At 40.6% G+C, this 15861-nt stretch overlaps 1 protein-coding gene across 4 annotated transcripts in view; it reads right to left on the minus strand.

The window, feature by feature from the left end:
• MED14 (mediator complex subunit 14) overlaps nt 1-15861 on the minus strand; it is a 65524-nt gene that overhangs the window by 2370 nt on the left and 47293 nt on the right. For 2 of the 4 annotated variants that reach the window (XM_038587201.1, XM_038587203.1), the window contains exons 22-30: nt 13493-13633; nt 11339-11450; nt 8615-8746; nt 6642-6824; nt 5567-5802; nt 3421-3600; nt 2760-2867; nt 954-1079; nt 332-524 (exon numbers count right to left, since the gene is read on the minus strand). In XM_038587201.1, the coding sequence (XP_038443129.1) occupies nt 332-524; nt 954-1079; nt 2760-2867; nt 3421-3600; nt 5567-5802; nt 6642-6824; nt 8615-8746; nt 11339-11450; nt 13493-13633 (1411 nt within the window). The remainder of the gene's footprint in view (nt 1-331; nt 525-953; nt 1080-2759; nt 2868-3420; nt 3601-5566; nt 5803-6641; nt 6825-8614; nt 8747-11338; nt 11451-13492; nt 13634-15861) is intronic. The other 2 variants (XM_038587204.1, XM_038587202.1) reach the window with 2 other exon arrangements.

Raw genomic sequence — 15861 nt, forward strand, 5'->3', positions numbered from 1 at the left:
CAGCCATGAAAAAGTCTATCATCCTAACCTAGGGCTCTGTGGCAATGTGTGCTATAAATACAAGCTTCTGGCATTAGCAACTGGGTCAGTCCTGATAGTGAAATCACTAACAAAAATGAGGTCCAGGCAGCAGAGACATGGACAAAAATGAAGAACCAGTGAGAAAGGAAGAAAGCGACAGGCAGACATTAAGAGGGCCACAGCAATCAGTGCTCTATTACTAGAATTGGGGATGAGGCAGGTAAGGAGGGAGCAGAGGGAAGGAGGAGGAATCTCTCAAAAAAACTTTTATAACATATATGCAATAAAATATCATCTACTGGTCATGTACCTTGTCGTGGTGGGTTCATCTCTGCAAACCTCTTCAGAATGTTGCTGACCATCATGGGAGCAGCAACAGAAGAGTTCTGCTGTCTGGGAATGTCTGCCTGTTGGGTTGTACCTGAAGCCATGTCATAAATGATCGGAACTATAATACTAACAGGTTCTTGGGGAGGGACCGATGTTTTCTGAGTTAGCTGAAGCTGAAGACACACAACACATACAAAGAGAATAAAAACGTAGTAAGAAAATAAAACATTTGCCTAAATTTATCAAAGGTGCTATTATTTACTCTATCAGATTAAGATACCTCAGGCAAAAGAAAACTAAAGATGACAAAAGGGACAACTGAATATTATGGTTAAGATGCAAGTGTGCCACACAATTGCCTAGAGTTCAATACATTTCTGTTATTACTGAAGGGACGGGGAGTACATCATGTCTACACTGACAATTGAGGATCTGAGCCTGTGTTTGGCAGTGACAGTTAACTCTGCAGTAATCTAAAAGTTGTCCTATTATCCTCACATGGCTTTTTCCTCGGGGGCTCTGTACATGCGACAGCACACGCATGCACACACACACACACACATACACACACTCTGTCTCACACATGTGCTGGGAGTACTTACAAAAAATAGCATTTTGGATTTCAGCACCACAGCAGGTGTCCCAGGGGGTGCAATTGGAGGCGCACTGGGAGGGATCGTCAGGCAAAACTGGACGTTCCATTTTAGTTGTGTTGCCTGGTCAGGAAACTGTTTTTGAAATCATGATAAAGTCATGTGAACATTTAAAATTACATCCTAGTAGAGGAGTCTGAAAGGTCAGAATTTTATTTTATACTCCATTATGTACAGAACATAAAGATTATAGCCTGCATTATTTCAAAGAAAATGCATACATGATGTTACTACATGAAAAGTCAACTCCAGACCTAGGTGATATGTTTCCTTCCTTTTCTCCCACTCCGTTAATTCCCAAGGCCAATGGATTCTGCTTCCTTGGTATCTCAGGCATCTGTTCCCACAGCTCTATTTTCATGGATGCCACCAAGCTCCAGGATTTGTGACTTCTCTTGTGACCCCTAATGGTCCCTTCCAGTGGCTTCCTTTCCCAGCTACTCCATCTACCACTGCCAGGGTCATTCCCAGAAGAATGTCCTAGAGCACAGTTCTAATCGACCTCACAAATGTTTAGTGACATGCAGTAACACATGCTGTTTGTTCCCTTCCCTTCCCCTGCCAGGACCAAGACCTGGCATTCAAGGCCCTTCTTAACTGGTGCCAGCCCAGACTTCCTAGGCTCATTCCCAACTCCTTCTCTAAAACATACTTGTCAAATTGTGTTAATAATTTTAAACTGTATTCTCTGGTGTTTTTTGTTTTGTTTTTTAAAGATTTATTTATTTTAGAGTGTGTGTGTGTGTGTGCGCGCGTGCGCGCGCACGCATGCAAGCTGGGAGGAGGGTAGAGGGAGAGAGAGAGAATCCTGAAGTAGACTCCCCGCTGAGTGCAGAACTGGACTAAGGGCTCCATTCCAGGACCCTGAGATCAAAATCAAGGGCTGGCCATTTAACCGGCTGAACCACCCAGTCGCCCCTACTGGTACTTTTTTTTTTTTTCTTTTCAGCCACATGAATACCTATTCCTTCAAAAACTCAAATGTGTATCTTTTTGATACAAATAATGTTTCCTATAGGCTACCAGAGCAGAAGCCAAATGTTGACTATTAGCAAAGGAACATTCCTGTCCCGATACTAATAGTAAAACACCAACTGGAAAAAGGAGTAAGGTATTTGGAATTACCCAAAACAATACTAGAAACATTTGAAAGTTCTGTAAGCTTGGAAAAATATAATCAGCTGTCACCTGAATTCCATTTATAGAACTGTATATTTTCACAGGAAAGAAGAGGGATTAATCTCTTCCAGAGAAGAAATTTTTAACAAATGATATTAGGGCAATTTGGGGCATCTGAAAAAGCTAGATCCATACCTCACATTTGACAACAAGGTATATTTTAAATGGATCAAAAACCTAAAGAAGTAATTTATAAAATGAATCTACAACAGTATTAAAAGAAGCCACAGGAGCATCATTTCAGTATCCGAGAGCAGGAAGAGTGAATTAAATATATTTGTTTTAAGAGGTAAGCCACTGGTAACTTGGGTTGTCTGTAGGGAGGGAGACTAGACAGCTAGACAGGGATATGTGGGAAATTTCCCCCTGTATCACATCTTGATCTAAATTCAAAAATTAAAAGAGGGCTGTGTTACCTATTCAAAGATAAATAAAATCTTAAAAATTAAGAAAAGTAGGAGAAAAACAGAAGGTACATATAAATAGGTGGAAACCAATAAATACTGCTCCCACCCACTCCAACCTCCACAGACAGACCTTGCTTTACATAGAAGTATGCATTTCTCTGTAACTTACCAGCTCTAGCTTCATAATATGCACACAGTCCCTGAGGATGTGTGTAGGAGCTCCTAACAGCTTGGTGAAGGCTATTAAAGTGTTGGCTTTAAATGGCGGTCCTGCAACCTATAGGGATGAATAAAGCAAGTTACTCTGCATTCTACTTTGACTCTTCCCTTTTGTCGATTGTACAAGCATACTTTGGAGATGTGAGTTCAATTCCAGACCACCGCAGTAAAGCAAGTATTGCAATAAAGCAAGTCAAATGAGTTTTCTGGTTCCCCAGTACATATAAAAGTTACGTTTATACCATACTGTAGTCTATTAAGTGTGCAATGGTGTTATGTCTTAAAAAAAAAAAAAAAAGAACCTATCTTAAAAAATACTTCATTGCTAAAAAATGCTATCACTTGAGCTTTCAGTGAGTCACAATCATTGATCACCATAAGAAATAATGGGAGAGTTTGAAATATTGCGAGAAGTATCAAAATGTGACAAAGAGACAGGAAGGAAGTGAGCAAATGCTGTTGGGAAAATGGCCCTGACACACTGGCTCCATGCAGGACTGCCACAAACTTTCAATTTGTAAAAAACATTCAGTATCTACGAAGCACAAGAAAGCAAAGTGCAATAAAACAAGGTATGCCTGTATTAAAACTATGCATTAAGAAACACATACTCTTGTTTCAAAGAATTTCTCCAAAACTTGAAGTTCATCAGGTTTCCACTGTCCTGCATTTTCAGGTGTCACTTTTAGCTGAAGTGTTTGATTGGTTTTGGGACTAAGGGCTACTCTGCATTTCAGCGCATCAGTTTTAAACATGATCACTCCAGGTTCATTGGAATTTATCAGCTGCAGCTGCAAAACATGAAGGATGCACGGAGTTAAAATGTAAGACAAAGAGAAAATGAAAATGTTGCTGAGAGAACTGTTTCAAAGGGAAAACAACTCAGCTGATAACTGTTCCCAAACAAAAATATCTAGGCACTGAGCACCATCAATTGCTAACATCCCAAAGGAACTACACATTAGGGGTCTCTCAATGGAAGAATAGAACAAAATCTATGGAATATCCTCATGAAACAACAACAAAACTTGAGCTGGAATTTGGTAGTTAGATCCGCAGGGTGGACCAATACAGAAATGTGAGGGTCAAAAGAACATGTTCAGGAATTCCAAAGGGAGGCAATCAGCAAAATCCAGACTGAGAAACTCGAGAAGACAAAGGATATGGTTTCTTCAACAAACAAATAAAATGTAGAAGAGATGGAGAGGGAGCCTACAGTTTAAAAGGGACTTAAAGACTTGTTTGGGTTCTACTGTAGACTGTAAAAACTGTAACAACTTGGGTAATCTGGACACCAACTAGCTATCTGATGATAAAGAAATGGTCTTTATGGATGAAACAACGTCTGAGATTTGCTGTCAAACCATCTGGAAGAAGCTATAGAGAAAACTATTGACAGGGGTTCACTGTTGAGGGTAGGTGATAAGAACATAGAAGTTCATACTCTTATACTATTATACTCTCAACTTTTAAGTATAAAATTTTCCACGAGAATTTTTTTTTTTTAATGGCACAGTAGAAGAATAAAGAATACCATTATAAAATGTTGGATCTGGACTGGGACCTTATATTGGCCCAGCAGCTGGCAAATTTTTCTGTAAAGTAATAGTGAATAAATATTTTAGGCTACATGGTTTGTCACAATTACTCAATGATTCCATCATAGTTGAAAGCTGCCATCAACAATAAGTAAGTCAATGGGTGCCACTATGTTCTACTAAAACTTTACTAAAAACAGGTGGTGGGTAGGACTTGCTCCCTGGGCCAGTAGTTTACTGACCTCTGCTCTAGTGTAACACGTTGATTATGCAGATGAGCAAAATGAGGTTCAAAAAGAGCTGAAAGTTTCCATGGCTCTTAAGTGGCAGAGTGAGGATAGACCACAGGTCTCATAATCATTTTTTAAAATGCTAATTATTTAACTTATGTTAAAACCTCTGTAATTTTCAAATCTGTATATAAAGGTTGCAAAATAGCTTGGTGCCATCCATGGAGTGGGTATTTTAAACATTCACCATTCTACCTCATTAACACATACATATATCAAGAGTTATACATAACTAATATATACTGAGCGATACCAAGATATTACGCTAAGGGCTTTATGTGAAATACCTCCAACTACCACAATTGCTAGGAGTTATATAAATATTATTATCTACCTTTATTGAAAGGTAAAGGTTGTACTAGCCTAAGGTTGTACTAGCAGGTAGCATGGCCTGGGTACAAACCCAGACAGTTGGGACTCCAGAACTGGTAGTAACAACTCTGCACTATCTCCTGAGGGTATCACCATCGGACACAAGTCTTTTTCTTAATCAGTTCAGTTGTTCATGTATCTAAAAAGGAGCTTTCAAGCTTGTGATCATAAATAAGTTGATTTCAATGGAGAATCTGATTCAAAGTCCGCCTGCCTGCAAGAGATTCCAGAAGGCCAATAGTTGCTTGTATGCTACTCTCCGCAAAGGCTGATCCAGGGTCCATTCGTCCAATGGCACTATGGGGACCCCGTGGGACCTATCTACGGATCCCTAATGTCAGCCATAGCACAGCAAACTATAAAATGCAGGAGCATGTTAACAGAAGAATGAAAAAGAAAAATGTGGAGTCCATTTTTAATGCTAGAGCAGGGTGGAAAGCAGTTTCAACAAGCTAACAGAAGTGAGGGAACATCATCTTAGTTCAGATGTCACTCCGTGGGCCAACGTAGCACCCACCTCCAACAATCACCACCAAGGAGTTCACTAGTACCCATACCGTTTCTTGTTGAATGATTCTTTGAAGGTGCCGTCTCATGATGACCGATCCAAGGAATCTCTCAAGCGGAGAACAAAGGTAACTACCTGCCAGGCCAGGTACAAGGCCTGGTGTTGGAGAGGGCAGCAGTAAAATGTTCAAGGCACTATGTGTGAGGATGGTAGGTATGGAGGCTGCCCAGGAGCGCTGAGGTAGTTTACGAGGTGGAGGCATGTTTGTTGGCAAAGTTTGGGAACCTTTTGGGAAGGAAAACATGTCATTTCATTTACAAAAACACACGGTTCCATTGTTCTGTTTTGCTTTTATTATAAATCTTTGATATTCTAAAGCAATCCATACTGTTTTCGTTACTCCTTGTGGTGTAACAATCATGTTAGCTTCCTGTCAGCAAAATGGCCAGTTATTCTCCCTGTAGCTTGGTCCCTTGCAAAGTGACTTTATAGCAAGCCCTTTGAGGGGCAGAGTCTATTTCTTGACCCGGACTCTGGGCTGGCCTTGTGACTTACTGTGACTGAAAGGATGCAGTGGAAATGATGTGATGCCAACTACAAACTAGGATTTCGCTCATGTTCTTGAAACCCCATCCAGCCACCAAATGAACAAGGCTGTGATCAAGTATGAGACCACATGGAGCAGAGGAAGCCATGCTGGCTGGGGCCATTTTAGACCAGCCAGGCCCCAGCCCATGTGGGAGCTGACCACAGACACGTGAGTAACAAAGCAGAGCCTGGAAAACGAACATTATGTCTGCTATTTTCTCCTGTGTTAATTTACACAACCTTGTCAGTTAACTTTAGGTGTCCTTTCAAGGTCTAGTTTTGCAGCTAAGTTAGTAGGCATAACAGAGGCACTGGGACTCACCTCAAAAGATTTCTGGAGACATTTCCCTTTCTTACATTTTGCTTGACTATGCAAATTAACTATTGTTAACCAATTTGCTAAAGGGCTAAAAGTTTAAGTTATGAAGTATCCCCATTTAATAAGTAGGTCACAACTTTCCAATGTGAGGATGAGAAAAAAATAGGTCATTTGGAGGTTAGGCTAAAATGAACACTAAAGTGATGGTGATGCTCACTTGTTCCAGCTCGAGGGGAATGAGAAGCATCTGGAACTGGAGAATGTAGTGATGGATTGGCTGGTGACATTCCAGGCATGCGTGTCGCTGGTGAGGGGCCAGACACTTGAGGAGACCCTGGCCAGTTCCCAGCTCGTCCGCTTGGTGACACCATAGTGTATGGAGAACTAGGGTCTAGGGTTCCTGTAAACAAGTAAACAGATGGTCTTCAAAACCTGTATTTTAACAACTGAAAAGTACTTGGCAGTGCTGAAATGCTCGACCCTTTACAAGGTGATCATTTTTTCTTTTGCTATTTCATGGAAGTATGATGCTTAACATGGCACATCTGAATCTCTCTATTTTGTGTAGTTTATGTACTTTTATACATGATACAACATTAGAAAGGATAAAATTTACCTTCACACAAGCTTCAACATGTGCAACATGTAACAATCTACTTTATACCATGCAACAACCTACTACTTTCAAAACCTATTTGCAAATATCTTTGAAAATGTCAAGGAAAAAAAACTCAAAGCTCATTTAAGGGCCAGAAATCTTGTATTTTTCAAGTAACCCTGACAAATTGTTTTTCATTCTATTCAAGGCTGAGGAGAGGGAAATTTTTCCCTTTTCTTTCTGAGAAACGAACCAAGAATCAAGTTTTGAAAGCAGCAAATTACTGAACAATTTGATATTTAAATTTCATCCTGTAGACACCCTTAACATATTACTTATACCCCTCTGTAACCAAATGACAAACTGAGAAAATACTTTTACCATATATCACAGAGTAAACGATCCTAACTTAGAAGTCTTATAAATTGGTAAGAAAACACACAAGAACATAGAGGCAGGGATAAAATAAGAAATACCAAAGACTTGTGAAAGAAAAAAGGTTTAACATAATTAATAATCAAGAAATGCACATCTTAACCAATAAGATACCGTTTTTCACCAATCAAATGACAAAGATTTCTGAAAGTCATAATACCCTGTGTTGGCAATGATTAAGGAAAATAGACATCCTTGTTTGATGCTAAAGGAAATTGGTATAGCCTTTCAGGTGAGCAATTTGCAATGTGTTTCAAAAGCTTTAGAATTTCTCAAACCCTTTGAGGCAGCAATTCCACGTCTAGGAACTTACCTAAGGGAATAATCATGTGAGCAGAGATGATACCATTTTTAGTTGTAAAAAAAATGGAAACATTCTAAACATATAATAAGGAGGGCAATTAAATTATGGTATGTCAAGACAAGGGAATACTATGAAGCCATCTAGTATGATGATGTAGAGTTTTTACTGACAGAAATGTTCCTACAATATTAATACTAGAGAGTAAAATCACAGATGCTACACAGCTGTAAAAACTGAGCAAGTTCTTTATGTTGTGATTTGGCACAGCATTCAGGAAAAATAGATGAAAAAAGTAAGGCACTGAAGTATGCTGTCACGTGTGTGAAAGGGCAGAGAACACTTACAGTATCTGCTTGTCTATACATACATCATCTCTGCAAGAACACTGAATGCCTCTAGGAAGAGGAACTAGGTGGTTGGTGGCACAGAAACACTTCACTGGCTACCTCTTCTATTTTTTATTCGAACCAATTCAAAATAGAATTTTTTAGTTAGAAAGTTAAAAATTCAAGTCTCAAAACAATACATATGGTACAGTCCCAATTGTGGGGGGTGGGGTATTTGAACGGATAGACAAGCAGACAGGTGGAGAGCAGCAGAGAAGCGAGCAGGCAGGCAAGCATGGGGTGCGTGATGGGAAGTGCAAGGCAGAGTGGGGGAGGGGGGAGGAGTCCAAAGTAGATGGACTAACTGGTAGATCTAGAGATGGTGGGATCAGGACAAATTCATTTTCTTTTGTGATTTCCCCAACGAACAATGTGCTAAGTTTGCAATAAGAAAATAACTTACTTAACAAAAAACTACTTTCACGTCAAATTCTTATGCTAATCGCGATTTCCACGTATGGACTCACCATGTGGACTAGCAAAACTGGCCCCTGGTCCTATTGAGATTCCATGCGAGGATGGGGGAGGAGTTGGAACAAATGACGCTGGTGAAGGGGCTCTCAAAGCCCCACTGGGGGAGCTGGCAGCATGCAGATTTCCTAATAAAGGAAAATAATTATAGATGATCTTCGCAGGACACATACTATGTCCTGGCCAAGGACCTCAAGTTAAGACTCTCTCTACAAATTAAAGAAATAAGCAGTAAAGCTCCCTTAAATAGCACAAAGAAAATCTGGAATGATTTTGTTACTGAAAAAGAGAGAGATCAATTCCATGGGGCCCAAATTCTAGCTCTTATATTGACTGAGCTTAAAAAAAAAAAACAAAAACAAAACCCAGTGTACTTTTTTATTCACTCATTCACTCTTTCAGCAAGTGGGCATGAACGTTCATTTCATGCCAAGCATTGCTGTAGGCACTGGGGATGTAGCAGTTGCCAAGAGACAAAAATTACTGCCCTCGTGGAACTTCTATTCTAGTAGAACGAGAAAGACAACAAATGTGTATCAGGTAGTGTAAGTGCTATGGAGAAAACCAGGGCAAGGAAAGGGCGCAGTATCATGTAATGGTGGAGGTGGGTGCTGTTCTTTCTGTAAAGCAACACAAGAAGACCACTCTAAGGGGTCACATGGGTAAGTGAAGGGTAAGGTGGGCAGATACCCAGGGGGTAAGATATTCCAGGCAAAAAAAAGAGTTAGTGCAAAGGCCCCAAAGGCAGCAGTAAAAATAACAGGTAGGGGGCCGGTATGGCTGGATCTGTGGGAGCCACGGGGAAATGGGAGATGAGGACAGAGGGTGGTGGTCGGGTTCCCTAGATCACACAGGGACGTGTAGGCCACTCCAAGGACTCAGGGTTTACCCTGAATGAGATGGGAAACCACTGCAGTTTGGAGCAAAGGAGTCATAAACTACCTTCTGTTCCAGAAGGATCACTCTATAGTCATTGTGTAAAAAAGAGACTACAGGGCAGGGGCAGGTAAACCAGTTACAGGGAACAGTAATAATCCAAATGAAGGCTAGTTAATGGCTCGGTTGAGGGTAGAGGCTGAGGGTTAGAATCTGGATAAATTCTCAGTACAGGGCAGGCAGTGTCTGGGGCTGACTCAAGTGGGTATGAGAGAAAGGAGTCCAGCAAGACTCTAACAGCTCTGGCCAGGCTGCAGGCAGAAAGAGGCTGCCATTTATGGAGATGAGGTGGAGGAGGGGGGACAGACTGGGGGGTAGGCGGGTGGGAAATGTTAGAGGAGTTAAGTCTCAGCCATTGTCTACACAAGGACATGCTGACTAGACAGCTAGAAAACACAGGACTCGAGCTCAGGGTGGAGGCCTAGATGGCAGATATTAAAAAACTGAGAGCAATGAGCTTAAAGATGGGATTTAGCCAGAGGACTAGTTTCAACCGAGGATCAGGAAAGGGGGACCTATGCTCCTCAAACCGCGAATAAATGTTACACAGAGAAACTACATTACCATCACTTTCCTCAGTATCTATGCGTTTCAAATTCTTACTACTACCTAAGAGAATTTATTTTCTACGTTCTGTGCTTAATGGAGTGCCTTACAAGCAGTTAAGTATGTCCATCAACTTGATTAACCTTTAAGCGTCATATTTAGATATTCAGCTGTGGGTTTTGCTGTGGAGATTCAATGGATAAAGTGCTCATACATACGGCTTAGCACATAGCAAGCACTGTATACCTGTCTGCTACTATAATTATTCCAAAATAATTACTTCTGCTTCCTTTACATAAAACCTCTTTCGTATCCTAGAAACACATACGCCTTGGGTTCTATGCCCACATCTCCTGTTTTGCTCCTTGCTCTCTAGCAGCTCCTTCTCAGGCTCCTACATCTGAGAAGCAGCTCCCCGTACTCCGCAGGGGCTAAGCTCACCCACTCAACTCAGCCTTCAATGACCTTCAGTGACATGAAGTAACTTCCAAATCTTCCATCTGTGGTTCCGTCACCTCTGATGAGCAGGTAAGGGGTCATCTACCCAACAAATCTGATACCCATCTTTCTTGCTAGACTTAAGCTTTAAGAGTAGGACTGGTATCTTGCTGACTGCTAAATCCCCAGCACATGGAGCATCTGGCCCAGGGCAAGAGCTTAAGTGATACCAAAGAACTGTTTGGTTAAAAGTAAAAATTAGGTATCCTCAAGCAATTTTATAGTGCACTTCATGGGGCTGCCAACAGAGCCATTTTGTTTGGACAAGCAGGTTGTGCACTGGCCTGACAGGCAGGGCACCTTTCATATATACCCAGCTTAGGAAACTTGTTCTGTAAGGGATCGTTTAGAAGGAAAGCAGCCCCCACGACTGCATTAAGGGGTGTGGCTGGATTCCCACGAAACTACAAAAACAGTCGGTGGGCAGGACTTGGCCCATGGACCTTGGTTTGTTGGCCTCTGCCACAGATTGTGTTGTGACCAGCGCTTCTCCGAGCTGGGCTTCAAGCCTGGCTCTGGGTGACAATACCTCCACTTAATTCAAACCTTTTCAAGTGCTCCTGAATCATGAACACAGCTTTCACAACCCTGCCATAAGGAATGAATAGGAGATACCTAGCCACAGATAAGGAGTGGTCTCTGAAGGTCTAGGCTACATGTGTGGTGCATGTGTGTGTGTGTGTCCATATCTGTTCTGGATGTCAAAGTTGAACATGACAGGAGAGGAAGTAGTATCTTACCTGGAGACTGTGTGTGCATCATAGAGGGAGACTGATTAACTGTGCTGTGGTAAGATGTAGGGGGTGAAGTAAGGGGATAAGCACCTGATGATCCCGGTTGCTTGGGAAATGGCTGCAGAGAAAAAAAGTAAACGTTGGTTAAAAAGCCACCTGCATATAGTATATATAGTACAGACAGCACATAGCATTCGGCTGGTGTTAACCTTTACACATTTCTGTGGTTATGAAACAGGAAACATGAGATACGGAAATGTGTAAATTATACATCAATAACACAAGTTTTTAAAAACTCCGACTTTCAAAATATTTATTTTATTTATTTATTTTTTTTTAAATTTTTTAATTTATTTATTATAGTCACAGAGAGAGAGAGAGAGGCAGAGACACAGGCAGAGGGAGAAGCAGGCTCCATGCACTGGGAGCCCGACGTGGGATTCGATCCCGGGTCTCCAGGATCGCGCCCTGGGCCAAAGGCAGGCGCTAAACCGCTGCGCCACCCAGGGATCCCTCAAAATATTTAAAAAACAGCAAAAACCTCATTCCTGACCTTATATTACCATTGCTTATATACCTCAAGATGGTTTTTTTGCTTATTTTATCTACCAGATCACTGATTTTTCTCTATCATTTATCTACCATTTCACGGATTATAAGATCCTCAGCACCACCCCCATGCCCTTTACTATCTCTGAAGTCAGGGTGTATCTTTGTATCTTGCAATTCATGGCACAGCATGGTTTCACTGGCAGCTTTGTTTCTGGCAGTTTATAAAAAGTAGTGCATCTTACATTTGGTGGGGTTTTACAGGCAATCAAATATGGTAGTTCAACCTGACCTCTCCTCACCCTTACCTTCATCTCCAGCCACGAAAAACCTAGGACAACATAATCCTTCCTTGTTTCTTGTTTAAGGTACAAATCACATATAGTAAAGAACACAAATCTTAGAAAATGTCCAGTCTGATCAATTTTTACAAATGCCACAGCCACAGAGATCAAGACACTGAACAATACCACTAGTCCCCGGAGGCCTCCCTCATATGCCTTCCAAGTCTTTATCACCTCCCCAAGGTAAGCACTATTCTGACTGCTGTCACTCAAGCTTAATTTTGTCTGTTGTCATATTTCATATAAATACTAAATGTATAGTTATTAGCATCTGGTTTCTTTTGTTCAACATTAGGTCAGCAAGATTCACCATGTTGTTACATGTAACAAGAGTTTGTTTTCTCATGTTTGTATTCTTTTTTTCCATTTTTGTAAGTATTCTAGTGTACGAATGGACCCAGTTTATTCACTCATTCTGTTGCTTGATATTTGGGTAGTTTGTACTTTTTAGATAAATATGTTTGCTATTAATATTCTTGTGTTTCTTGATACATTTCTGTAGCACATATACCTAAGAGTAGAATTTTTAAGTCAAAGCTGTGCCTAATGTTCAGATTTAGTGCTCTGGAATACCGCTGAAAGGTTGTTAGACCACTTTATGCACCCTCCAGTAGTAAAGGAGTTTCACTTGCTAATACCAAATGCTGGCAAGAATTATCAATTTTCTCCTTAAAGCCATTTTTGTGGGTACGGAGTATTATCTCACTGTGGTTTTTTTTTTTAAGATTTTATTTATTTATTCATGACAGACACACACACACACACACACACACACACACACACACACACACACACAGAGGCAGAGACACAGGCAGAGGGAGAAGCAGGCTCCATGCAGGGAGCCTGACGTGGGACTCAATCCCGGGTCTCCAGGATCACACCCCAGGCTGAAGGCGGCGCTAAACTGCTGGGCCACTGGGGCTGCCCTCTCACTGTGGTTTTAAGTTGTATTTCTGTGATGCCAAATGATACAGAACACCCTTTCTGTGCTTACTGGCCATTTGGATATCCTCTTTTATGATCACATGGCTAATCACCTTACATCATTTTAAGTGCACGAATCTGAGGTTAATGCTACTTCTGGTACTGTTCACCTGCCATCACTAGAAGCCTCCTCTCCCTATGTCATTATTTTTTCTTATGGACTTTCTGGACATCTTGGGCCCACCAAGGATCTCCTTGCCTTTCAACAAAGAAGCCCTGACGCCTTAAGAACCCATTAAGTTATGTGAATGTGAAGCCATTTGGAATTTCAGCAAGACATTACCTGCTGTTGGGGTGGTGGTTGAAGCTGTGATATTAAAGAATCCATCATATCTCCTCCAATGGGAGAAGGGGGATTATCGTCCTCATTTACAGACCTTCTTCGAGCATCCTGATTGCTGTCAACAAACATATTCAGGAATGTCTATGGATATAAACAAGTAGAATTCAGATTATTTTATTTAACTTTAGTATTTTTAATCATTTAGACTATTTTAACAGAAAGAAATATACTATGCCCATCACTAAAACAGAAGTTGGATACACAGCCACTATTATGAGGACAACCTGGAAGACATATTGATAATTTTGAAGGGGGGAAACTGAGGAAACTGGTTAACCACAACAGAAACAACATCTAAGTTAAAAATCCTGTCAAGTAAAAAGTATTGTGCAAGTAACAAAGTTGAAAAAGTATACCCTGGTACCTCCTCATACTAGGTCGAAGTATTTTCTTATTAACTTCTGAACCAGAAATGCAGGGGGAAAAAAAAAAGTTGTATGTTGGCCATTTAAGTAACTTAAGTGACTTGGGAAATTTCCTATTTGGTGAGAGTCCTCACTTTCTAAGCTAGAAAATATGACAGGAAAACTGAATATAGGAACTAAGCCATCTTTCCTCTTTTTTTATCTGACATGACTGAAATTTTGAACCACCAAGAGTGGGACAATCTTGTTTTATGGGATATGTCATCAAAAATTAAGCAAGGCTATGAGGGTTTGTGTCTCAAGCATTTTCTTCCTTTTAATACTCTCCACCTTTCCCATCTTCAAAAACATAGATCAAAAGCTTGTCAGGATCACTCAAAAGCTTTTAAAAGTACATCACTTGATTTCTAATAAAAGATGATGGAGTCACAACGCACCATTTTATCTTTTCCCAATACCCCACTGAAACTCCTTAAAAAAATTTTTTTAAGCAATAAGTTACAAATACAGAAAGAATGGGAGAAGAAAAAAAATAGCAATGAATTCTGGAGGCTGCAGAGCAGATGGCTGAGTGGTAAGTGAACTATCCAATGTGAGGAAGTTGTATCCTAAAGCTGGCAGGGGGGAAAGCCAAGAAGCAAAGCTATTTCCGTCCAGATCCTCAAGACACGTAGGAACTGGCAGCAGTAGACACCTCTGGAAGTGGGGATGAAAGTGGGACTAAAAATAGGACTGGCTGGAAGTCTCTTTAAGAGACAATGAAAGCCTCCCAGAGCCTCTGTCACTCTCACTGTGTGAGGTTGACTTCTACCACTCTGGTGGAGGGTCTTTTACTAGGGGGACTCTAGCATCGATGGAAAGGAATGCCGTATTAAAAATGAAGATTATGGGGCACCTGGCTGGTTCAGTCAGAAGAGCATGCGACTCTTGATCTCGGGGTTGTGAGCTCGAGCCCCACGTTGGGTGTAGAGATTACTTTAAAAAAAAAAAAAGAAGATTAAAGTTTACATACTGAATGTTGAAAATAGTAGTTTCCTTCTCTTATTTGACTTGCCAAAAATTGGGGGCCAGATGCACACCATCTATGCAGAGACTTGAATACTCCTCACCAGCCCAATAAAAAGACTTGAATCTACTGACACTGATAGTTACCCAAGGAAATGGCCAAAGCAGACCATCCTAAAGTGAAGACCATAGTCAGCAAGTCTCACCTTCTACTAAGAGCTGCGAGTTAAGCATCACTAATATGAGAGATTAAAACAAACAAAAAAAAAGCAAAGTGGATGAAATGGAGATTCTGGAGGAAGAAAAGAGGTAAAAGAAGTTAAGATAGCCATATACAACAAAGATGTCATAAAATGAACACTGAATGAACATTTAGGAACAAAAGCGAGCTCCTGGAAGTTTTTTAAAAGATGGCAAAAAAAAAAATAAAATAAAAAAACAGATGAAAAGGAAAAAACAAGGAAATCTCTCAGAAACAAAGAGATAAAAACAGAAAACATAAGAAAAATCAGAGGATAAGTCCAAGATACCAAACATCAGAATAGTAGTGGTACCAGAATGAGCTAACAGAGAGAACAAAGAAGAATCAAGAAATAATACAAGGAAATCCCCAGAGCAAAAGGATTTAAGTTTACAGAGTGGAAGGCTCTGCTTAGTTACATAAGGTCCAAGAACTGGAGATTAAATACCTCAATCGTTATAATGGAAATAAGAAGACAATGGAGCAATGTCTTCAAAATTCTTACAGAAAATTATTGGAATCTCAAATTCTACACCTAGCCATTCTCTCAATTAGATGAGGGTAAACTAAAGATGTTTTTAGGCAAACAAGATCTCAAATTAACCTCCCACGTACCTTATTGAGGAAACCGCGCAGAAGCTATTCTACCAAAACAACGGAGTTAAACCAAGAAAAAGACCCATGGTCCATGCCACAGG

This window comes from Canis lupus, chromosome X (assembly GCF_011100685.1).
Source record: "Canis lupus familiaris isolate Mischka breed German Shepherd chromosome X, alternate assembly UU_Cfam_GSD_1.0, whole genome shotgun sequence".
Classification (NCBI taxonomy): Eukaryota; Metazoa; Chordata; class Mammalia; order Carnivora; family Canidae; genus Canis; species Canis lupus.